We start from the raw sequence: 26198 nt of genomic DNA, 5'->3' as shown, positions 1-26198 counted from the left end.
AAGCTTCCTTAAATATGGTCTATGAGTGTGAATCAGGATTGCATCAATTTCTCTTTTTAGAGGGTGGTATCGGTAACAGCTCATCACAAAATGGCATAGTTTTCAGAGCACCAGGCTGCCAAAACCATTGGTTTATCTTTCATTTCCTCCTGAGCTATATTAAACAGGACTTTTAGCCTTTATAGACATCATATTTGAACACAGTGCCTCATGATGAGAGCATGAGTTTAGTCAATCATTCTCCACTGACTTTTAGGGGAAAAAAAGAACGACGAAAGGAGGCAAAGAGTATTAGAGCATAGTCCACCTTTTGCCAGTGCACCACATAGGTTCTCTATCTAGGTGCTATTAAAATGATATAACAATTTTAGACTAGCTCCAAGTTTGGGTTTATATTTTATGACCATCTTCCCTCGCAAATACCAATGGTAAGAGTCTCTTCTTGGAATATTATAGGAGGATTTCACACAGTTCAGAATGGGGCTGATTGAACCTGATGGTTTTCTTGAAAATGTATGAAAGTAGCATATACTTTTTGGGGTGCCCCCATTCCTTAGGCAGCAGTGTTCACTGAACAGAATGAATGTGTCTACGCCATTCGGCAGGCTTGCACCCTTACATTGAAAACCACTATCTTTTCCTATTGAGATTGTTCTTTCAATACTTGGTGAAAACTGGGTAAAATCCTCCTATTGGATTTCAAGAAGAGACTCCAACCTGTATTGTTTGTGAGGGAAGATGGTCATATAATATAAACCCAAACTTTGACCTACATTAAAATTAGATCATTTTTAATAGCACTTAGATAGAGGACCTATGTGCTGCACTGGCAAAGGATGGACTATGATCTAATACTCTTTTCTTCCTTTCATAATTCTGTGATTTATGGGGTCAGATTCTCTGCTTTAAACAGTGGTGCAAAGGGGCCATAAAGCCAATGGATATGTCCCCCGAATGGATCAGGAAGTCTTTACTGGCTCCTTTGCCATGTTCAGGCTTAATAAATCTAGACAATAACCTACATTTTGTAGAGTGCCCTTTATGATTGTGTGGAGTGTTTTTAGTCATTTGTTTTTATTGTAAGTTGAATTAATGCTGGTGAGAGGTGTCTAGTTGTGAGGCCTGCAGACTTAAGTCCTCTCTCTATCCACAGAAGCAGTTTTCCCCAGTGATTAAAGCCAGCCAGTGGAGGAAAGATTTCACCAAGGATGTTTTTCCTACTCTGTTTACAAAATAGCAGGGTGACCATAATATCAGTCAAATGCCTAGTTCTTAAGCAATACTTTAAGGTTCTGCTTGTGAAAATGTACAATACACTGAGAACAGCTAAACAAAATGGTCACAGTTTATATTCAGGTTCAATTTATAACTGATTTATAAAGGGTTAATAAATGATTGTTGTCTTAAATAGTTAATTGTGATATGATTTTTATTCATTATTTGTCTTGTGGCATCCTAGGCACCCAACAGAACCTTATTGACCAGACCTGACCTATTTGGAGGGCCTAGAACAATATCAACATAGCTTATAATCCTCTATAACATCTGCTGCTGATATGCTTATTACATGTCTGGAACATGCTTATGAAATCCATTCATCATTTGTTAATCCTTTATATATCATTTATAAATAGAACTTTAGCATAAAGTGTGACAAACAAAATCCACTGTCAATGTTGTGGAATAAATAAGCAAAGAAAAAAAGACCCATTTTTGATTCACAAATTTCAAGCAGCACAAATAGCTGAAAAACTCAGAGCCTGAAGTAATGTCCATTAGGGTTCCGTAACAAAACTTACTGAAGATAAAGAAGCAAAGATCATCAACTCTTTGGTTGTTAAATACATTGTGTATTTTTGTGGTGAATTAGGAAGTAAAACTGTCAGCTGAACTCACCATCAACAGGACATAAGTAAATTATTGTTCGTCACAAAAAGGGAAACGTAGTAACATATTTAGCAGCAGTCATTTCCCCTGTTGGGAAATCTCCCCCCTTTTCCCCTGCCCCCTTTTCTCTCATTCTCACTCTTTGGAATGGGAAAGGTGCGTCCAAAAAAGTTGTTGGTTCTGACACACAGCTGATTGCACAATGTGAAAACATTTCCGTTGTGTGTTGAGTTGCATATAAAGCCATCTATTAGGACCCTTCCAATGCTACATGAAAGCCTTGCCTAGAGTTCCACAGGAGAAGCCACTGGGCAAAAGAATGCAGAATCAGAGGTAAGTAAATGGGAGGGAAATGTCATCTGGGAAAAATAAGTTGTCTACTGGTTTGTGGAGACTGCTGGTCAGCACAATAGAGGGAACTTAAATAGGTGAACAAAGCAGCAAAATATTTTCATCATGCAAATAATCAAAAGGACAGAGAGAGAGAACTTTGCTGTAGGATGTCATGTGTATCTTAGGAACTGTTAATTCAACAATTCCCTCGCCCCTTCCAAAAAACCAGGGGAGATGTTAAGAGAAGTTTGCAATAATAGAGTATTTCTTAATGGAATTTTGTTTTGGTCAACCCTGTGAAGAAGGCAAATAGCCCTAACTTCAAAATGCACGGTTATAGTCAAACCAGCAGTCATTAACTAAACTGAGCTAGTAGAAAGGAGAAAGACTGAATAAACAGATTGGTAACATAAGTAGAAGAAGCCTATTTATGTCTGTGTGTGAATATGATGTGTGTGCCAGGAAAAGTGTGTCTTATTTTTATCTTTTGGAGAGAATTCAAGGTGATTCTCCTTGGTATCCGGGCACTAACACTGTTAGGTAACCTTAAGTGTATGTGTGTGTAACAGATACCTATGTATATAGCATGTGTGTGTCTGTGTAACACATTTCTATTTAAACACAATGTGTGAATGGATGTGAATTGTATACTATATGTGTATTATGTGTCTGTTCTATATTGTGTGTGCACAGTGCTAATCAAGAAGAACCCTACTGAAATCAGTGGAGTTTAAAACTGGTGTGAGATAAGAAACACTCCTGTAGCATTAGCATATATGCACAGAGAGATACACCTTTCCCTTGCTAAGTCAGCATGTATGGTGGCTAGTGAACGATTGGCAGTGGAGCATAGCCATTCTATTTTAAATTCCTTCTCCTATCTCTGCCTCAGATTTTAAAATAGTTTCTATTTGTGGGAGTGGAACTTTGTATGTGGGTTTTGCTCATAATTACTTGTATGTACCAATGATCATTTTCATGCTGAAAACCCATTGGCACACAAATTGAACACCTAACAACTTGGGTGTGCATGTGATTTGGCGGCCAAGATGTACACCCCAAATTAAGACTAGGATGAAGCCCCCTAAAAGTGTTGAGTCATCATTTTCATGCTTGCTGTTATGAGGGATTGTTCCACCAGAGCTGTAGGGGCTGCAGATTCTGTGGCAGGTTGTATGGGTCTTATGAAATGAAAAGAATGACAAAGCTGATGTATCTATGTGATATTTCATCCAGACTCTATCATGCCACAAGTCAGAAGAGGGAAGTAGTGAGGGCAAAAAAACTAACTTGTTTTAAGATTGAGCTTGATAAGTTTATGGAAGGGATGGTATGATGAGATTGCCTGCAATGGCATATGGCCCAAATATGCCTGCTGTGACTGCTATTAGCAAATCTCTCCAACAGCCAGAGATGGGACACTAGATATGGAGGGCTCTGAGTTACTACTGAGAATTTGTTCCCAGGTGTCTGTCTAGTGGGTCTTGCCCACATGCCTAAGGTGTAACTGATTATCATATTTGGGATCGGGAAGGCGTTTTCCTCCGGTCACATTGGCAAAGACCCTGAGGATTTTTCACCTTCCTCTGCAGTGAGGGGCATGGGTCACTTGCTGATTTGAACTAGAGTTAACTATTACAGGAGTGGGTGGGTGAGATTCTATGGCCTGCCATGTGCAGTAGGTCAAACTAGATGATCATGATGGTCCCTTCTGACCTTAAAGTCTGTGAGTCTAAGACCTGCTGTCACTGGACTATTGCTTGGGTGGACTCTCTGAAACGCTGGAAGGGATGGACTAAAGTGTGTCCTGGTTGGAGGGGCAAGTTGCAAGAAGAGAGACCACCACAGAGATGGAGCCACTGTTGGCCACAAGGAGCTGCAGCTGCGGTGAGTGAACCCCTTCCTAGGTCCTGACACTGATAATAGTAGGTTGTATGGGAGCAATAACAAGTCAAGCAAGTCTGTATTTGCATGGATGTGGGGCGCAGGCTGCAGAACTCTGTTAGCATTGTAACAAAGCTCATTCACCATATGGGATTTCTCTGCTGACAAATGGCTCTAAGTGCGTGCACAATTTTCATATCAAGTGTGCTGGCCAACCAATTGGATTTGAAGCTTTACAGTCTGAATATTTGTCTCCTCAGACTTCCATTTGGCTGATTTTGTTTATCTACTGTAGTGACTGCTAGGGAGATGCAATTGTTTTCCACGTTCTTACAGTATATGCAGCATTTGACTTTTCCTGTTTCATAGTGAAGGGACAATTCAGCTTTTTTTTTTTTTTTTTTAGTTGAACCAGTGCAGGTTAGATGTTTCTGTTTGCTAAGGGTGGACTGGATCAAAGCTAGCCAGGTCCCAGATGTACCAAAAGTTTAAGCACGCAGACCTTTCTTCTAATCTCTCAAGAAAGTCTGTTATTTATACTTCACTTTCCCCTAAGAGACTTTTCCTCTTTGCCTGTGTGGTAACACTAAACTTTTTCTACATGTATTTTTGACAACTACTCCCTCCTGCCCTTTGTCTGGTGCCAGTGATATCCTTGATAATTCATGAGTTGTATGCACTCATGCAAGTTACGTGTGTAAATCATACATAGTTGCATGTCTTGCAGTGGCCATGCTGCAGGTCTTCTATTGCAGGGTAGATTTACCCTAACACTCCCTCTTGAGAGGCCATTTTCATCTCTACAGTGTGTTGAGACCAGCTAGCACTTTTCTATGCAGAGAGGCTTCTTCCAAACAGTTAGACCTAGCAAATTAACAGGAGATGTTTTCCCATTCAAAAGATTTGGAATAGCTCTCTCCACTTGCATCCCAATAATCTCAATTCATGCGAAGTGGTTTGGTTTTTAGTATTTACCCTCTCCTCTCTGCAGCAGTATTACTTTTAATCAGGATTTTTGTTTTGTCTTTCTTTCTGTTAACAATCTCTTATGAGAGTTTACAGTGATGGGAGTTATACAAGATAAACACAGCCATCATCCACCTGCACAACATGGTCCTGTCAACTCTCCCATTGGTGTTAATTATAGAATCATAGAATCATAGGAGATTAGGGTTGGAAGAGACCTCAACACGGTCCTATCAACTCTCCCATTGGTGTTAATTATAGAATCATAGAATCATAGGAGATTAGGGTTGGAAATCTCTCAGGCGGTCATCTAGTCCAACCCTCTGCTCAAAGCAGGACCAACTCCATCTAAATCATCCCAGCCAGGGCTTTGTCAAGCTGGGCCTTAAAAACTTCTAAGGATGGAGATTCCACCACCTCCCTAGGTAACCCATTCCCGTGCTGCATCACCCTCCTAGTGAAATAGTGTTTCACTAATATCCAACCTAGACCTCCCCCACTGCAACTTGAGACCATTGCTCCTTGTTCTGTCATCTGCCACCACTGAGAACTGCCTAGCTTCAGCCTCTTTGGAACCCCCCTTCAGGCAGTTGAAGGCTGCTATCAAATCCCTCCTCACTCTTCTCTTCTCCAGACTAAATAACCCCAGTTCCCTCAGCCTCTCCTCATAAATTATGTGCACCAGCCCTCTAATCACTTTCCTTGCCCTCCGCTAGACTCCAATTTTTCCACATCCCTTCTGTAGTGGGGGGCCCAAAATTGGACACACTACTCCAGATGTGGCCTCACCAGTGCCAAACAGAGGGGAATAATCACTTCCCCTGATCTGCTGGCAATGCTCCTACTAATGCAGCCGCATATGCTGTTAGCCTTGTTGGCAACAAGGGCACGCTGCTGACTCATATCCAGCTTCTCGTCCACTATAATCCCCAGGTCCTTTTCTGCAGAACTGCCACTTAGCCAGTTGGTCCCCAGCCTGTAGCAGTGCATTAGCTAGGAAGCCATGCATCATCGTTGTCCCCTTGCAGGGATGACAGAGGCTCACGAAGCATCAGTTCCTGCCAGTATTTGCTCAGATATCTCTTTCCCTACTTCGTCCCATGGGAGCCAATGAACTATATGTCAGTTTCAGAGTAACAGCCGTGTTAGTCTGTATTCGCAAAAAGGAAAGGAGGACTTGTGGCACCTTAGAGACTAACCAATTTATTTGAGCATGAGCTTTCGTGAGCTACAGCTCACTTCATCGGATGCATACTGTGGAAACTGCAGAAGACATTATATACACAGAGACCATGAAACAATACCTCCTCCCATCCCACTCTCCTGCTGGTAATAGCTTATCTAAAGTGATCACTCTCCTTACAATGTGTATGATAATCAAGTTGGGCCATTTCCAGCACAAATCCAGGTTTTCTCACCCTCCGCCCCCCCTCCCCCCACAAACTCACTCTCCTGCTGGTAATAGCCCATCCAAAGTGACCACTCTCTTTACAATGTGTATGATAATCAAGGTGGGCCATTTCCAGCACAAATCCAGGTTTTCTCACCCCCCACTTCCCCTCCAAAAACCACACACACACACTCACTCTCCTGCTGGTAATAGCTTATCCAAAGTGATCACTCTCCTTACAATGTGTATGAAAATCAAGGTGGGCCATTTCCAGCACAAATCCAGGTTTTCTCACCCCCGCCTCACCGCCCCCCCCCCCCAAACTCACTCTCCTGCTGGTAATAGCTCATCCAAACTGACCACTCTCCTCACAATGTGTATGATTATCAAGGTGGGCCATTTCCAGCATAAATCCAAGTTTAACCAGAATGTCGGGGGGGGGGGGGGTAGGAAAAAACAAGGGGAAATAGGCTACCTTGCATAATGACTTAGCCACTCCCAGTCTTTATTTAAGCCTGAATTAATAGTATCCAATTTGCAAATGAATTCCAATTCAGCAGTTTCTCGCTGGAGTCTGGATTTGAAGTTTTTTTGTTGTAAGATAGCGACCTTCATGTCTGAAATTGCGTGACCAGAGAGATTGAAGTGTTCTCCGACTGGTTTATGAATGTTATAATTCTTGACATCTGATTTGTGTCCATTTATTCTTTTACGTAGAGACTGTCCAGAAAGCTTATGCTCAAATAAATTGGTTAGTCTCTAAGGTGCCACAAGTACTCCTTTCCTTTATATGTCAGTTGAGTCTCCTGAAGCTCATAGCTTAAAACAAGCTTATTTTGGAGCTTCTGCAGTTTCAGATGCTCTTCAGGATAGTTTGTGTAACTGGGATAGGGCCTTTATTTCTGCTCGTCAATTGATATAGCCAGAGATATTTGAGAACCAGTCTGAATCCATCCTGGAGGTCAGGATTCAACCCCAACTGAAGTGTACCCTGCTACTGGTCCAGATTCCAAAAGAAACTGAATACAAAGAAAAGCTGCTGAGTTGTTGCTCTCGTTAGTCCGCACAATCCAATGACCACTATCTTCAAAACTGTATTGGAACAGACTTTATGTAGGCTGGGCACTACAAGGGGGCAAAGAGTGATAGGGCAAGAGCAGTTAGCCGTTAAAATATATTATACGATGTGAGGTGATGCACATTATCTTATGTATTGTTATACATGTGATCTTCTCACCTGCAGGCTTCAAGACGCTGTTCCCCATTTTTCTCTTTCCTGTTTCCTCTGGAAGAAGATGGCTGGGCTCCTGTTTGTTATCTGTACATACATAGTGGATGCCTCTGCCTTCAGAATCCAGCATGTGGAAAGCACAGGTAACGGCACAGCTCATATCAAGGATTTGAGCTAGAGCATTTGTTTTCCTACCTTTATTTATTTATTTTTTTAAAAGTGAGACACTAACGAAACAATTTCTCTGGTTTACGTAGAAAATTGCCAGGGTCACACCACGTATTTCAAACGCTACTTTGCACTGAAAGGAGAACCTGTGATCCTGAAATGCCCTTCCTTCAAATACAAACACTTGGACTTTTCCAGCCATCTGTGTAATCTGACATGGTCTAAAAATGATTCAAAAATAATGACCTCAGGAGGAGATGAGGAACCAAGAATCTGGACACAAGATGATGCTCTTTGGTTTTTACCAGCATCGTTAGAGGACTCTGGAAAATATGTCTGCACTCGAAGGTAGGCATTTAAATAAAAATCCAGTCCACTAAACTATTTGACTGTGCCTAAAAGATCTTATTGGCTTCATCCAAAGCTCAGTGAAGTCCATGAAAAACACCCACTATCTTTGGATCCCTGTAGTAAAGTTCATGAAGTAAATATATATTTGTAATCTTGATTATACCATAGAGAGGGCTTCAGAATTATTTCCCCTATTTTTTTCTGCTCTGTTTTACATTTAAAATAGTAAGTCTTGATCTCCTTGATTTTGCAGGAAGATCCTTTATAGGACTGGACTGCTAGAGTAAAATAATTATGTCAAACTAGGCTGAAACTTGAACTGTGACTTTTCCAACCTTCAGGGAAGACCAAAGCACAAAGGGACTTGGGCAGCTAACTGCCTCTCCCCCGCCTCCGGTCTTCTCACAAGAGGCACCCTACCTCCAAGAAATGGATCCCACATGAGAATCCCAAGCAGAGATAGGTGCCTCCCTCCAGGCCAGATTTAGGCACTGAACTCCCTGAGAGGGGTGGAGCTTAGGATGCACACCTCTCCTTGGCATCTCCCATTGGCTATCTTTAGGCAGAGAGTTGCCTAGCATGCTGGTGTATTCTTGGGCACCTGTCTCCCTGCATTCATTGTACAGGAAGCCTGAGAGCTGAACTCAGGCTTTTGAATCCAAGTGATTTCTAGGCACCTAAAAGTTAGGGGTGGTGACACTGAATGTGCCAATGCCTAAATCCCTTTGTGAATCTAGCCGCTTGTCACAGTCACACTTGGAAGGTTTACAAATTTGAAAGAAACTTTCAGGTTCAAGGAAGGATCCAGAATCTGGTGGTGCTGCTTGAATGTCTGGAGCAGAGAAGAGGGATAATGACATCACAATAGGCTGAATCTTGATTCTTTCTGACTCTTAAAGGCTATACCTGCCACCATCCTGACCCAGTTCTCCTATCCTCCATTCAGCCCTCCACTACAAAGCTAGCACTGAGATTTCTGAGATTTATAAAGTAAGAAACAGACAGAATTTAAAAATGTAAATATTTGAAGCTGCCTTTATAAAGGAGCACTAACGCACAAACAAGGAAATCTAATTTTCCTCTTGCAAATCACCATTAAGGAATTTACCATACTTTTCAGTACACTGTGAAATGAGGGTATTGGCAAACTATTACAGTTCTCCACCTCTGCCTGATTAGCAATTATTTTACTACTGACTGGCAATTTCATACTGATTAGCAATTATTATGGATTATAGCTATATGTGCAACGCTATAATGACGTTATAACAATATTAACAGCAACAGACAGCAGTGGGTGAACGCAAGAGCCTGCACATTGCAAAAGAACAGGTCCCAGTCTTGCGAGCATATGCAGACCATTTTTATCAATGCATAAAGTTAAAGCAAATTCATTTAAATGTTTGCAGGATTGGGGTCTCAGAGGTAAACTTGTTGGGGTTGTGAACTTGCTTTGCAATACCTGACAGGTATTTTATGATGAAGCAATTCTGCTTAAAACAACAACAGGTAAATAGCTCTTTTGTTCAGTCTTCTGGGTTGGAAGCAAACCGCCACTATGCAATTATTACAGAGGATGTAAGACTGGGAACTAAAGTGAACAATTCCATCAGAGGATGGACAGAGAGAATCCCTATCAATCTATCCAGTAGATATAGTCTGTCTGGAAAGTCCTGCTTTGAAACTTACATAAACAAAAGCCCCATTGGGTCAAATGGGAAGGAGATACTAAATATTGTAAACACATCAAAGCAGAGAAGGTGTCCTTTTTTCTAGGTTTTGTAAAGTACTATGTACACCTGTCACTCTATAAATGCCTGTCAATAATAAAACAGCAGCAGCCATATTTTTAAGAAGTGCTCTGACTCAGCTTTCATATTCGTTGCTTAGATTGCCACTGACAGGCTCCAACACCTGCACTGTAGAATTAACATCTTATTGAAGCGAATGGGTGCAGAAGCACACAGTTCGCAACAGAGCTGGTGCTGTTCAGCAGGGTACATTCTTTCTTTTTTCCCTGCAAGGCCGGGCAAGCAGGGAAAGATTTCCTCAGGGAATACAACAAACTCAGTGTTCCAAAGGAAAAGCTTGAACTTTAAAATCAACAACCCACCACCAAAAAGTTTTCATTCTTCCAAAAATAACACGGGTGACTTCCCAGAATCCCTGCTTGTGACCTAGTATTGACTCACACTTGACTTACCAGAAACCGGCTACTGAGAGAAAGCAAGGTACAAAGAGGTTAACTGACCCGTCCAAGGTCACCGGGTAGAGATTAGAACCTACCAGCCCCCTACTTTAAGCACTGACAATGCTGCCTTTGTGCTGACTGAGGTATTCCAGATGTAATCTGAATCTGTTGATGGCAAGAAAGACATAAAATGTTCAGACTATCCCTGCAGTCACTGTGCCACCAAAATTTAATACAATCTGTCTGGCCACTGTGGAAAGGAATAATAGGTGAAGGCTGACCTTGGAGTACCGGCTGAATGACTTCTGGTCATTATGAAGAGAAATGAGACTCTGCTCTATATTTTAACAGAATTATTTATAACATTAGCTGCCATGCTCCTTCAGTCTTTAGGACTAAAGTGGCCTCTCTCACCTCAGAATTGAGTCATGGCAGCAGGACAGTATGAGGAGGCTTGTACTGCTCATGCTGTGTTGGTTCGGTTGGTAAGCAGTGGACTTTGGTGTCTAGGGCTCTCAATCAAGCATCTTGCACAAGCAATAAATGCATGCCATCCCGCCCCTTTCTGTGTGGGTGCACACCTGTTAACATCTATCCTTCATATGCTTGCAGGAATTCCTCTTACTGTGCTATTGTCTCCATTCACCTAACAGTTATTGAGAAAACTGCTGTTCATGAGATTTCCTATCATCAAATTCTCTTCACGTTTACTTCTGGAAAACTTGTTTGCCCTGATCTGGGGGATTTCATACAAAAGGAAACAGACTTGGAGCTAAAATGGTACAAGGTAGAGCTTTCACCTCTTCTAAAGAATCAGAGTCATAGAGTTTAATGCCAGAAGGGATCACCCGATCATATAGTCTGGCCTGTGTGTCACAGGCCACCACCGCCACCACTCGGCACCTGCACAATAAACCCAACAACTGAAATTAGATTAAAGTATTACAGGCCACAGGAGACTAGATGATAACGTGCCACAGGCAGAGAATAGGTGGGAACAAGGTGCACCCAATGCCCAAGACTCCTGCAGTGGCAGAGACTTGATCAAGTGAGAGAAATCTAGATAATCCGGCAAGTGACCCATGCCTTTTGCTGCTGAGGAAGGCAAAAAGCTCAAGGTCCCTACTAATCTGACCTGGGGAAAAATTTCTTCCTCGTTCAGCATAGGGTGATCAGGTAGACGCTGAGCATGTGAGCACGAACCAGTCAGCCAAGCACCCGAGAGACAGAGTACTTGGTACCTCCTCAGAGCATCAATCCACCCTGTCCAGTGTCCCAGCTGTAGCTTTGGCCCCCTCTCAGGCTTCAGAAAAGGAGACAGAAAAAAATAATAATCCCAGAATACATGGCGGGGCGGGGGGATCCCTTTCTGACCCCTGCAGGTGACTGACTGAAGCCCTGAATGGTGAACTTTTAGGAACATCAAACATGAACTAGAAGCTGAGCTGTTTCAGAGTTTGCCTAACCCAGGCACTAACTCACCTTCTCTCTGTCTTCTTTTATGTGAGAAGTTCCTGTGACTTGCTCGTTGCATGTTGGGACTGTGCAAAATGCATTACTGATTTACCATGCTCTTGTTTGAATGTATCACAAATCAATAGCAATAATCATTTAGTCCAGAAGTCTCTTCTGTACAGTTTGAAATTCCACAGTACCTAGTTGTACAGCAAATAAAGAGCATAGGTCATTAGGCTGGTTTACAAGGCATCCTTTTTACTGGGGTTGAAATCATGCTAGCAAAGTTTCCCTGTTCAGCTTTCACCTGAGAAACATGCTGTAGTTTATTTGCCTAGGTAACACAAAGTTCAGCTCTACAGCTTGATTAATAACATGGCTGTCAGCAGGGCCGGCTCCAGCGTTTTTGCCGCCCCAAGTGGCAAAAAAAACAAAACAAAAAAAGCCTTGCCACCGAACACGGAGGCGGAGTGATGGTGTGGCCGCCGAATTGATGCTGGCGACCGAAGAAGAGTCAAAGAATTCCCGCCACCGCTGAGGGCGGATTGCCGCCCCAGAGCCCGATGTCCTGCTGCCCCTTTATATTTGCCGCCCCAGGCACCTGCTTGGTTTGCTGGTGCCTGGAGCCGGCCCTGGCTGTCAGGAAAAAACAGGCCTGTCCACAGTGGGAAAGAACACACTTGTTGCTAGCAAAGCTCAACAGAGTATCGGTGATAACAACTTGGCAACATGTCACATCTTGCGAGACTTGGCATGGGAAAATAATATGGTGCCATGGGAAGATATATGATTGCTAAGATGTTCTTGTATCTCATACAAGATCATTCCTATTCTGGAAAGAAGCTCATTATATATTCTCTTTAGCCAACATGCATAATTTAAGATGACAGCATTTGAAAATACATGTTAATAATAACAATGTATCACACTTCACATAGGGCCTCACATTGGTGGATTGCAAAGTGTTTTACAATTATTGATGAATTCAGCCTTGCAATGCTCACCCTTGAAGTAGCACAAGTGCTATTCTGTCTATTTTACAGGTAGGGAAATAAAGGTGCTTAGATACTGTAATCATAAATGTGATATAAAATCTTAGATAAGAGAATAAGTAATTTCCCCAAGGGTTACACAGAAAATCAAATCCAGGTCTCTTCACTCCCTGGCCTATTTTAACCATTTGGTGGTTGTTATTTCTTTAGGATTCTGTACCTTTGGATGAAGACAATAAAAAATTCAAAAGCTTGAAAGGCACACACTATCTCTACATCAGCTTTGTGTCATCAAAAGATTCTGGCTATTACACCTGTGAAATGTCTTTTACCTCTGGAGGCACACCGTATAACATCACCAGAACTATCCAGCTACAGACTTTGGGTAAATACTTCCCACTTGAGATGGTACAGTACTTAACAAACCATTTGGCCGGAATGGTCTTTGTCACTGCAATGTACAGACGGGAACTCACGTTAAGTCTCTCACTGTTGCTGCTGGTTAGCTGCCAGGGAAACTGGGATATTAGAACAGCATGCATGCTGCTTACTTTTAATAATGGTCCAAAACAGTTTCACAGAAAACCCCCAGGCACTGCTCAGCTCAGCGCTTTGTTTGGCTAACAGTTGAGCCAGCATTGACATTAAGCACCACATTTCTGGGCAGTAGAACATATGTTGAAAGTGCCTGTAGTAATTAAACTGAATAATTTGTCACAAAAGTCAATGCAAATGTCTTCAGAGGGCTTAGGAAATATAATATTTAGTTTAACTAATAGGGAATGGTGGGAAAAGACATTCATTTCACTTTCTCGTTTGTAAAATGGTACAAATTGCTTTGCCTGCTGCACTAAGAAACGCACATGATGGCTGTCTGTACACAACACAAACAACAGAGGGCAGGAGTGTTACATGTACGTTGTTCAGAATATGCGAAGACCTAGAAACATGACTGTGTATTTATTCTATTGACCCTGCAAATGGCGCAAATCCTTCAACCCTTCCTTGCTTGAGTAGTGCCTGTCAGACTGCAGTCTGCAATTTAATCTCTCATACCTGACTGCAGAATGGTCTGGGTAATCTGCATAGAAGTAGTTATTCGATAAATGCCTTCTTATTGTAGTATTCAGCTAGCCTGTGGACAGAGACGATGCAGTGTGTGGTGCATATAACCACAATGTTAAAAGGGACAAGCAGAACAAGTTGTGCAGAAGAATCATAGAATCATAGACTATCAGGGTTGGAAGGGACCTCAGGAGGTCATCTAGTCCAACCCCCTGCTCAAAAGCAGGACCCACCCCCAATTAAATCATCCCAGCCAGGGCTTTCTCAAGCCTGACCTTAAAAACTTCTAAGGAAGGAGATTCCACCACCTCCCTAGGCAACGCATTCCAGTGTTTCACCACCCTCCTAGTGAAAAAGTTTTTCCTAATATCCAACCTAAACCTCCCCCACTGCAACTTGAGACCATTACTCATTGTCCTGTCCTCTTCCACCACTGAGAATAGTCTAGAACCATCCTCTCTGGAACCACCTCTCAGGTAGTTGAAAGCAGCTATCAAATCCCCCCTCATTCTTCTCCGCAGACTAAACAATCCCAGTTCCCTCAGCCTCTCCTCATAAGTCATGTGTTCCAGACCCCTAATCATTTTTGTTGCCCTTCGCTGGACTCTTTCCAATTTATCCACATCCTTCTTGTAGTGTGGGGCCCAAAACTGGACACAGTACTCCAGATGAGGCCTCACCAATGTCGAATAGAGGGGGACGATCACGTCCCTCGATCTGCTCGCTATGCCCCTACTTATACATCCCAAAATGCCATTGGCCTTCTTGGCAACAAGGGCACACTTCTGACTCATATCCAGCTTCTCGTCCACTGTCACCCCTAGGTCCATTTCCGCAGAGCTGCTGCCTAGCCATTCGGTCCCCAGTCTGTAGCTGTGCATTGGGTTCTTCCGTCCTAAGTGCAGGACCCTGCACTTATCCTTATTGAACCTCATCAGATTTCTTTTGGCCCAATCCTCCAATTTGTCTAGGTCCCTCTGTATCCTATCCCTGCCCTCCAGCGTATCTACCACTCCTCCCAGTTTAGTATCATCCGCAAATTTGCTGAGAGTGCAATCCACACCATCCTCCAGATCAAGAAACAGTGCATTAATGAAAATGGTGCCTCAGGGCTGCCAGAATACTACTATCTAATAGCAGGAGCAAAGTTTAAAAGGGAAGTATGCTGCTAAGGGTTTCATTTGGATGCAGGGGCTCATTCTTGACTTCTTGACTCCTCAAACACTTACATCCTCTGCTCACAACTCATGCATTTTTCACTCTGTGTTCTTCTGAGTTTGGGAGTAGATGTGCTGGGAACTTGAGACTTACTGCTCCATAGAAAGGACTGCATGTCTGGTGCCTAATCTTGCAGGTATTCCCCACTTGCTCACATCTACCGTTAAGCTCCCCACCGTGTGCCACTACTTTTGGGATCAAGACCTGAGTCTAAGCACATCTATAACAATGTTCCCTAACCTGTGTCCCTTCCCTTGAAACCACAATTCTGCTTGTGAAGGTATCACAAAATGCTTTACAGCAGAATAAAAGCAATAAAAATGGCAAACTTCTATTTGTGTTCTTGTAAGTCTATTAAATTGTCTATTGCACTCACCATGATTATTGTTCTCTCAATCCTGGCAGACCAAGAAAAGAGATTCAGTCCAGTGATTGTATATCCAGATCAGAAGACTACATTAGCTGCTCTTGGTAAGGCCAATAACTATTCACTTGTTTCCAAAAGCAAGAGAATATAGGGTGTATTCAGCTCCACTGACTTTGATTTATACCATCTGAGGATCTGCCCTGTGGTGATTTTCATTTGTTCTCTTTAAAAGTATCACAGATTGTTTTCCAGTAGCCATTACTAAAGAAAAATGACAATATGTTTTAATAGTAAAGCAATTTCAGGATCCTTAGAGGTTTCAGAGTAGCAGCCGTGTTAGTCTGTATTCGCAAAAAGGATAGAGCGGGGGGGCATATATCACATCAGCCACACTAACAGAGGCTAGTTCACCTGCACATCTACCAATGAGATATATGCCATCATGTGCCAGCAATGCCCCTCTGCCATGTACACTGGCCAAACTGGACAGTTTCTACGTAAAAGAATAAATGGACACAAATCAGACGTCAAGAATTATAACATTCAAAAACCAGTCGGAGAACACTTCAACATCTCTGGTCACTCGATGACAGACCTAAAAGTTGCAATTCTTCAACAAAAAAAATTCAAAAACAGAATCCAATGAGAGACTGCTGAATTGGAATTAATTTGCAAACTGGATACAATTAATTTAGGCTTGAATAGTGACTGGGAGTGGATGGGTCATTACACAAAGTAAAACTATTTCCCCATGTTTATTTCCCCACCCCCCACCGTTCCTCAGACGTTCTTGTCAACTGCTGGAAATGGCCCACCTTGATTATCACTACAAAAGGTTTTCTCCCCCCCGCCCCCCCCCCGCTCTCCTGCTGGTAATAGCTCATCTTAAGTGACCACTCTCGTTACAGTGTGTATGGTAACACCCTTTATTTCGTGTTCTCTATGTATATAACTCTCCCCACTGTATTTTCCACTGAATGCATCCAATGAAGTGGGCTGTAGCCCATGAAAGCTTATGCTCAAATAAATTTGTTAGTCTCTAAAGTGCCACAAATCTTCCTTTTCTTTTTGAGGATCCTTAGAGTGGATGAGCTTATCCTTTCCATCAGTAACTTTCCCTGCTCTAAGAAAAGGAGTACTTGTGGCACCTTAAGGACTAACAAATTTATTTGAGCATAAGCTTTCATGAGCTACAGCTCACTTCATCAGATGCATTCAGTGCATTCTGTAAAAAGGATCTAGGGTATGTGGTAGTTTTGACGAGCCCACGTGGTTTTTTGGGGGGAAGAAATGATTTCCTTGCCCATGATGTTTGAACTGTAACTTCTCAGCCACTCTGGTCACTAATTACAGAGCAGATTGGTATGGTCTCAGTGTCATTTCCTCATAGATTATTTTACGACATAAACTTTAAACCCCCTTTCCTCTTCCCCCCCCCCCACCAAATCCAGCATATATTTTAATAGGCTATTTTACTCTATATTGTACATGAAGTTGTGCTCTATGAGTTTGATTATTCACTGCCTTGCACCTTCTATTGCCTAAAACTAATAGCAAATAGAAATTCTTCCCTTGTCTACCTCAGGGTTTGCATTTTACACTAACTTTGCACTCACTCCACACAAGTATAAATGATTAAACTAGGTGTTTTATTGGGCTCTTTATTTTTAATATAAAGTAGGTGCATCCTGGTGAAGATATGTTGTGCTAAGTCCATATTACAATTATTCTTGCAAAGATTCTAATTTTTGCACTGTGGTGTTTGCCTATTTTTGGAGGCCCCTTTTTGTATTTGAGGTCCGGTTTTAACAGGCTTGCCTTGAGCAGACAGTCCAGCTGTGAATGACATTACACTGCTGGCTAGTCAGGTTTTTCTTGAACTGTAAATTGTTCCCTTGACGCACAGTAACTGCGGTGTCTCAAAGCTTCGTGCCAGTGGCATGTGGACTTATCTTCTGAGTAATGTGGTTAGAGCAAATGTTACCAACTAATGTTTGGAAAAAAATATATAATCAGTTAGTCTCTAAATAATGGAGATAGCTGCCGAGAAGCAGAGGATGGACAAAAATTCTCTACGTACAAGGTCAGAAGAGAAACCCATGCTCAGTGTATGTAGGGAGTTTACCAACTCTTTCAGTGGGAGTTTACAGTATGTGAAACAGTACTTGCTAATACATCTGTGAATGTTTTCTTTTTCTTATTTCTTTTTAAACAGGCTCCAGACTGATCCTTCCATGTAAAGTATTTATTGGATCGAGTAAACATTTTCACACGGTCGTGGGGTGGCTAGCAAATGACACTTACGTTGATATAACTTACAAACAGGGCAGAGTTACAGAGGGAGAGCGTCTGTAAGTATTAAGGAAATGTCACGCTCTTTGTTTCTTTGTTTGTCTCTCAGAAACGTTACAGGGACATACCATGCTACTGAACGTCAGGGAGTGAAGTGGGAAACGTTCTGCTGAAAATGGTAGAGCTGGAAAAAAAAAAAAAAAAAAGGAAACAAACAAGCAAATTAAACTGAACCAAAAACGCCCCAACTATTGGTTTCTGAACAAAATCAATGAGTTTATTTAATGTCATCATTTAAGCCCTGCTCTTACACAAGCAAGCGAGGACTCTTATGCCGCAAATAGTCCAATTGATTCCCAATGAAACTATTCACATCTATTGAATTATTCACCTGCACAAATGATCAGGCCTTTATAGCAATGGCTGTGCGACAGAAAATGCGCTGAGGGAGAGGTACAATTTCTATCGGCTTTAAAAGAAAATTGCAGCGATGGTGTCTCATTAATATTGTAGAAGTTTGAGATAATCACAACGAGAAAAGGAGTCATTCTAACTGGGGGTGAAGTTCATTGCTGTGGCCAGGGCCAGCACAAGGCCTATGCACCTCTTAAATCCTTCTCAAGGCCTCAGAATAGACACTGTAAGTGAGATTTTAGTGGTGAATTTCTGCACAGGGGTGAATTTCTTTGAGGGACGGGGTATATGCAGTCTGGCCTGGCAGTCACAGCTGGACTGGTGTTCACAAGTTGATAGCAAGTGGGGATCAGAGTAATTGCTAGAACTGAGATTGATAGGCAAGAGTTGGGGTCAGAAACAGAAGATCAGAGGTGGTTATTGGGCTGGAATCAGGTGGCAGGAATCAGAAAAGCAAGGTGTGGTCAGGAGTCACAGTAGGCCAGAAGTCTGTGTGTTTGCCCAGACAACTTCCCAGGGCACCCAGGGTTAAATAGGGAGCATGGGCCAACCAGAAGGCTGAAGGGAGCTGTCGCTCTGGTCCCTTGGGGCAGTACTTCCTGTGGCACCTAATCTCCACAGAGCTCCTTGGGTGGGGTTCTGCATGGCCTCCTGGTGGTAATGTGGGACTCTCAGCTGTCCTAGCCTCTACAGATTTGGGTTCTAGTCCCATGGATCCTATAATTTCCTTAGACAATCAAAATTCATACCAGAAGCCTCCAGCTCTGCAGAATGACTCCAGCTCTGCTGCACAGAGGGAAGGCACCAGTGGAGTGGGTGCAGCAGTAGGGCTATAACCCTCCAGTGCACAACACATTTATGATTGTTTAATCATTTGCCATCAGCTCAATAATGGTTCAAGCATAAAAAGAACCCTGAAGAAAATGTTTAATTCGAGATATTCCTTTCCCTCTCCATTTAAGCCATTATTAAAGCAGGCTGGAACTGTTTTGATAGTCTTTTCCACTCAGCTCTCAATATGGGCACAAGCCTAATCCCCTTACATGTGAGCAGTCCTTACTCGGGTGAGTGGTTTCAAACGGCATTCTAACTTGAGTAAGCATGAACAGGATTGGGCCCTCCTTGGTCATTATCCCAGGTGACATCAAGAACTAGTCTCAGAAAGGCTGTCTGTGATGTCAAATGAGAAGGTGACCCTGCAGAGGAAAATCAGTTGAGCATGTGTCTGTTTTGCTGCCTTTATGATGCACAAAGAAGATCTGAAAGGCTTTAAAAATAAATTCGGCTTGCATTTTGTTGAATAAGAAATTCGGATCTTGTCTACCCTGTTTTTCCTCGAAGACTCTATGAATGAAAAAATAGAGAACACTGAAAAATCAGGCCATTAAATAACTAGACTAATCAAAATGGATGCCATGAATGCACTGGGATGTGAACAGGGTGGTTTAGAATGTATCCCATAGTGATTTTGGAAATAAATCAATATTCAATAGATTTTAGTGTTAGAAACTGGTAACTGAACAGATCAAAATCACCAAAATTATTATAGTCTGGAAAAGTCAGGTATAAAAAAAATGACAAATGCATTGTTTTTGTTCCAGGGAAATTGTAGAAAATGACGAGAACTACATTGAGGTGCCACTGATTTTTGATCCAGTCAGAGAAATGGATTTTTATACAGATTTTAAGTGTGAAGCCCAGAATAATCATGGACGCCAAGTGCTGCCAACACGGGTCAGACAAGGAGGTATTTATCTTAACTGCATGCTAGTGGGAAAAGCACACTGTATTTGTTACTGGCTGTGAAATCCAGCTAAGCCACGTTTGAATAGCTAGGGCTGTGTTTGAATTATTGTTTGGCACATAATGGCTTCTTCATTTACCTGCCTACTCACTGTTCAGGACAGTACTTTGCGGTATTTCTAGCATGAAAGGCACAGTCCACTCTCTCTATAGAAACTGCCTGTAGGTGACTTCAGTGACATTCTGCCCAGGTTTAAGGGCTTCATGTGAGGGATCCTGTTGCTGGAGGGGCCTAGGTTTTTAAAGATAATGGGTGACATTTTGGCCTCAATGAAGTCAATGACAAACTCCCATTGACTTCAAAGAGCCAGGATTTCACCCAGCTCCTCAAGGGAGACCAACAAATAAGGGAAATGGTGAGAACAAGGATACTCTTAATGTCCCAGTTTGTCACACATGGGCGGGCTCCGAAATAGCAAAAGGTGAAAATTACAACTGGCTTAGATATTTTGGTTCACGTTTGTGTGGAGACTGGCCCTTAGTTTAGTGCAACTGTGTTATAATGTAAAAGACCACTGGACACATGGATTGAGAAACAGCTGTGAAAACAGTATGAAATAATACTGATTTTTCTTTGCATGATGTTGGTGAGTGACTAAAGCTTGCTCACTTGGCACTGGAAAGGCACAGTAACATTTAGTGCCTTCATCATAGTCACAATTCACTCATGTCAACTGTGTGATTTGGGCTGTTTTGTTATATTGCTCACAGCTTCCCTGAGTTGTTTAGGTAGCTAGATATTACTCAGGTGAAGGAAATGACATGGATGGAGGTGGATCTTTTGCTAGTTTTTGGTTCCGATGTGAAAGATAAAGCATAATCCAAAATGAGCTGCATTATACTTTTTCCACTGGAAAATATTTACTCTTGGAAATCAGTCCAATTTACTTTAATAAAAATTTCAGCTTTAGTTTGTTTTGTTCATAGTAATTTAAGGTTCTGATCCTGCAGTCTTCATTCTACACTATTCTTCTCACCCATGGGGTTAACCCCATTAAAACCAATGGGATTATTCATGTGAGAAAGGGCTGTAGTATCAGACACCGATTTTTCTGGGGAGGCTTTTCTGAATTTAGGTAATTGTCTTTTTAAAATATACATAATGTTTTTCTCTGGATTTTTACAGCATCCAGTTTGCCCTGGCATACTGCAGCAATTCCAGTAGCCCTGACCTGCCTGATTTTGGGGGGATTATGCATGCACAAATGCTGGAAGCGGAGAGCTGGTAACGGATATGCTATAGCCAAGTTGTAACTGGGAAAACCTGTGTTACTCTTCAGCCATCAACCGAAACGTTTTCATCCAGCCTATACTTTAAATGAAACAAGGCAAAATATCTCAGGCCAGCCACATTATTTTCTAGGAGGGTGGATATTAGATACTTTCTCTTATCTAAAGTTGTTTGACTGGGTTAATCTGTAAATACGGTGTTTTTTGTATAAACGACTATGTACAGAAAAAAGGTGGGCCATTATTCTGCAGTTGGAGAGATTTTTGCAGTGTCATGAATGTGTCTGCGTATCTCTGGTGTGTCTCCTGGTTATGTGACAGAGGAAAGGAGTTGTCCCTAGTCCTTGTAACTACTATAATCTTATCACTCAGAAAATAATTATTAAAAGAGTGACTTAAGCATGCTCCTTCCCAGAAGAACAATTCCAGTGGGGGCAAAGGTATTGTTTGTTTGCACTGCCTATCCTTATCTTTTCTCAGACTGAAAAAGAACCAGGCTCCTTTCCACTGGCAAATAGAGTCATCATGACAAGAGGAATTATTTTCTTGCCTGCTTACTGTGCTTTTCCACAAAAATCTCAAGTTTTGTTGGATCGTGTTCTACTTAGGATATTATTCACTAACATATGCTTTCCAAAAGAAACAAACAGCTCTACATCAGTATAATACAGTAAATATAACGGAGAATTCCATTTTATTTAGTCAGCAGAAGCCTGGTAGCTGGAGATTCATAGGCAAATATAACATGGTTTTTACTTTTGCTATTAAAACAATCCGGAGGGACACTACTGTAGTCTTGGAACTGTAAATGCATTTTCCATAAATCATTTGACTAATCCTCGCTTTGGTTCCTGGAAGTGATTTGACAACCCACCAGTAAAAATACCATAACCTTGTCTCAGAGCCTCTACTTATTTTACATACCACTGTTACATATAGTGGGCCTGATTCATCAGTACAATTACTTCCCTAAAATCAATGAAATTACACAAGTATAAAACTGCTGTGAGATCAGAATCAGGCTCAATGTGTTGTACTTTAAAATTGAAATATACAAAGAGTCAAATCAAATACATAAGGAACAAATCACAGCCCCGTTGGACCAATTAGATTAATCTGATGCTACTCCATTGCTGACACACAACAGAGAGAGACAAACATGGAATAAATATGCTATGTCTTGGACTGGTAGAATCTCGGTGATTAAAATGAACATAGTATCTAGATTATTCTTTCTCTTGCAAGCAATAATATATGTGAAAGTAGAGGAACAGTTACATGACATGCAGTGGCTATTATCTCCATGTGCATGGGAAAGGAGGAGAACTAAAGTTAAGGCTTCAGATTTGTATAGGTTCCCAAAATTAGCAGGCGTCACAATCCCCCATATAAAATTATATGTTCAGATATTTCAGCTGAGAGGAATTCTAAACTGGTTGGGACAGAGTCAAGACAAGCATTGATTCCAAATAAAGGAATCATAATACACGGAGAAAGGCCAGGGAGTATAGTTCCATGCATTTCAAGAACATATAGAAACTACACTGTTAACAATGATCCATTTACACTATAAACGTCCCTAGATATCTGGGACAAAACTTCAAACAAGCTACTTAATTTCCACCACCCATTGTAGGTAGCTCAGAGTTTAACCCAAAAAATGTATTGGGGTGTGACAGGCCAAAATCCCTCTACTATTCAGACACCTTCCCTTGTTAAACAGCTGTAGTTTATTTACATTGCTCTTCCCACCACCTTTTCTCATCAGAAACCATATTATTTATGCTATCAGTTCTTCCTGGGTCCTCCACCAAGGAGGGAGAAGATCTCTCTACCCAACAGTCATCCTGACTCTGCAGTGAAGGAGCTAACCCTGAGGAGCCAAACAGCTTGGCTAACTTTTTTTTCCCCCTTCATAGCCTTACATTTCCTTGTTCCACTTGTGGCTGGAAACGAATGTGCCAAAACACCACAAGAGAGGCTGGTTTTGCAGTATTGCCTACTCTCGCCCACAACAAGAAGCAGTGTGAAATTTCCAGCTTAGTTTTGCAGATCAGATAAACATGTTCAGTGTTTCATGTGTATACTTTAACTGAGGCTTTGTATATTTTGCGGTTACCCACCATTAGTCTCAATGCACCCCAACCTTGAATTATGGGAAAAACTAAACTTTAGACTGCTTTATATTCAGACCTGAAGAGGAATAAAATACCAAAGAGAGGCATTTTTACATCACAGGCTCACATTTGAATGTTCTCCCTTCCACTCTCTTGCCACTTTCCAGACCATATGGTTGCTATAGAAGAGGGGTGGGCAACTTTTTGGCCCGAGGGCCACATTGGGGTTGCGAAACTGTATGGAGGGCCAGGTAGGGAAAGCTGTCCCTCCCCAAACAGCCTGGCCCCTGCCCCTCCCACTTTCCACCCCCTGACTGCCCCCCTCAGAACCCCTGACCGATCCAACCCCACCTGCCCCTTGTCCCCTGACCACCCCCTCCCAGGACCTCCCTATCCAACCCCCCTGCTCCCTGTCCCCTGACTGCCCCGACCCCTAGCCACACCCCTGACAGGCCCCCCAGGACTCCCAAACCATCTAACCCCCCACTCCTTGTCCCCTGACCACCCCCTCCTGGGACCCCAGTCCCTAATTGTCCCCCCCAGGACCCCACCCCCTATCCAACCCCTCCTGCTCCCTGTCCCCCCCTTTCGCGGGACCCCCCACCACCCTGGGACCCCATCCCCTATCCACCCCCCCGCTCCCTGTCTCCTGACCGCTGCGCCCCCCCCCAAACCCCTGCCCCATCCAACCGCTCCCTGTCTCCTGACCGCCTCCTGGGACCTCCTGCCCCTTATCCAACCCCTCCTCCCCCCTCTCCCTTACCATGCTGCTCAGAGCGGCAGGACAGGCTTATTGGAAAGCCTGGGGGGTGGGCAGGTGCAAGCCGCACTAGCCACGCGGTGGCATGGCTGTGGGGGAGGGGGAACAGCGGGGGAGTGGCCGCGGGCTAGCCTCCCCAGCCGGGAACTCAGGGGCCGGGTAGGACAGTCCCGCGGGCTGGATGTGGCCCACCTCTGCTCTAGAACCATAACTTGGAATTTCTTTATTTGTATGTATTCAGAAAGTAATGAAGTAAAAATGGCTCTACTTTATTGAAGAGATCTGCTGCTTCTGTGTCATCCTATAGCACTGGGCCAACATAGTTCACCTATCTGTGACACTTCAGCTCACTGAGATGCAAAATAGTGATTTTACTTGTCTGGCATAACTCAGTGCTAAGTTTCCAAAACACTGAGTGTGAAGGACTCTGACTGGAGTGTGCTGCAGTTACAGGCCAAATCAGTTTTAAGTCTGTGCTAAGCTGTGCCCTAGGGCAAACCAGCCCATGCAGCCCTTGGGATCTGAGAGTGTGGGTGGAAATGTGGCAGAAAGCCACTCCTTCCCCAGGTGTGCTGTTTCAGTACACCTGAAGATTCAGCTTGATATAGGTGTTGCACTCTTAAAAAAAAAAAAAAAAAAGCACACCTCTGCAAATATATCGGAGAATGTCAGACTGTGACAGGCTATTGGCTTTTTAAAAATATTTAAATTGCTTTACTCTCTCCACCTTGGTTTAAGCTTTAATGACCATAGAATCTAAACACAGTTCTATGCATTAATAAGTAAACTCCTTTGTAAACTGAACACCAAAGAACATAACTATCTCAAAAGTGAGAAGCACCCTTTTTATACACATGCAGAATAACTTACTGGGAAGCATTCCTTGAGCTTCACTTATAAATATGCTTTTAAATTTAATAGAAATGCAAGACTCAAGCTATGTAATTTGCAACTGATGTGCCTTTCTACTGTTTTTCTAGTCCATGGTACTTTCATCATATATAATGTTTCATTTAACATGTGAGTGGGCCTATTCTGCCTTGGATAGAGTCCTCTGGCACTTACATTCAGCTGAGTTGGAGATGTGGCGATAGAGGAGTCACCCTGGTGGTTGGTTTGGCTTCTGCAGATTAGTTATATAGGTCTGCAATGCTGGGAATGGGTGACTGAGAGGGGGAAGAGCTGATATGTATTTATTTATGTGCAAAAAAAAGTCTTAAATTACTTGGAACCCTCAAGCTGTGCAAATAGCTAACTGAAGCAATGGTGTGATTTTATTACTGTGCCTCCACCCCATCTTTCCATTATGACTATTATTTTTATTATTTATTTGTGTTACTGTAGCCTGTAGGAGCCCTAGTCCTCGCCGGGGATCCCGTTGTGCTAGGTGCTGTACAAACACAGAGCAAAAAGACAGTTCTTGACCCAAAGAGCTGACAGTCTATGTTTATGTTTTGCCTTAACCTGTGGTAACTTGTCTTTAGCTAGATTGGAAGCATTTTGGGAAAGCGGCTGCATTTTCCTACAGCTCCTAACACAATGGGGCCTCATCTTGCATGGAATCTTTGGGCGCTACAGCCATCTCTTTTAGTACGGTGTAACCCATTGCCAGTATGTATTGTGATTATTTCCATTCAGAACCTTGGGCCAGAGCCTGAACTGGTGTCCATTGTCACAGCTCCATTGGCTTCAATCGAACTATGACAATTTACACCTGTTGAGGATCTGGCCCCCTGCTCTTTAGTGTATCTATAATACCATGATAACTTTCCTGTCACATAGCAGGTTATCTGTTCACTAATATCACATGCCCAATGAAGTACCGGATGCTCAGCTAAGGTTTGGCTTTCACAGGGCCAAATTGTACAAGCCTCTCTCAGCCGGCACACCAATTGATTGAATTGGGAAGTTGGTCTGAGTGAGAAGGGATAGCAGGGTCTGTTTCACACTGAGTAAACGTTGCCATTTCATTGATTTTACATGACAAATTGGTGGCAACTGTAAATTTTGTCCTCCCTTTTTTTAAACACAGTTTTAGCACATGAGGCTCAGTGTTCCCAGCTGCAGGCTGTTTTGTTAGACAT

General features: G+C 42.5%; 1 protein-coding gene across 1 annotated transcript; it reads left to right on the top strand.

Annotated features, from left to right (window-relative positions):
• The first annotated feature begins 2094 nt into the window (after positions 1-2094).
• IL1R2 (interleukin 1 receptor type 2) lies at positions 2095-22133 on the top strand. Its single transcript, XM_077807104.1, has 9 exons — positions 2095-2220; positions 7704-7834; positions 7949-8207; positions 11014-11188; positions 13059-13233; positions 15537-15602; positions 17714-17849; positions 19806-19951; positions 21134-22133. The coding sequence occupies exons 1-9, from the start codon at positions 2159-2161 to the stop codon at positions 21259-21261; spliced, it is 1278 nt and encodes a 425-aa protein (XP_077663230.1). The 5' UTR covers positions 2095-2158; the 3' UTR covers positions 21262-22133.
• Positions 22134-26198: the final 4065 nt, after the last annotated feature.

This window comes from Eretmochelys imbricata, chromosome 1, assembly GCF_965152235.1.
Source record: "Eretmochelys imbricata isolate rEreImb1 chromosome 1, rEreImb1.hap1, whole genome shotgun sequence".
NCBI lineage: Eukaryota > Metazoa > Chordata > Testudines > Cheloniidae > Eretmochelys > Eretmochelys imbricata.
This window is presented reverse-complemented; position numbering and strand designations above follow the sequence as displayed.

What these genes read in the sequence shown, in the direction of transcription:
- IL1R2 (XM_077807104.1), top strand. Translation starts at nt 2,159, where the DNA reads ATGAAAGCCTTGCCTAGAGTTCCACAGGAGAAGCCACTGGGCAAAAGA. An exon ending in TGGAGCTAAAATGGTACAAG is followed by an intron (nt 11,189 to 13,058) that starts GTAGAGCTTTCA and finishes TTATTTCTTTAG; the next exon opens with GATTCTGTACCTTTGGATGA. An exon ending in TATCCAGCTACAGACTTTGG is followed by an intron (nt 13,234 to 15,536) that starts GTAAATACTTCC and finishes CAATCCTGGCAG; the next exon opens with ACCAAGAAAAGAGATTCAGT.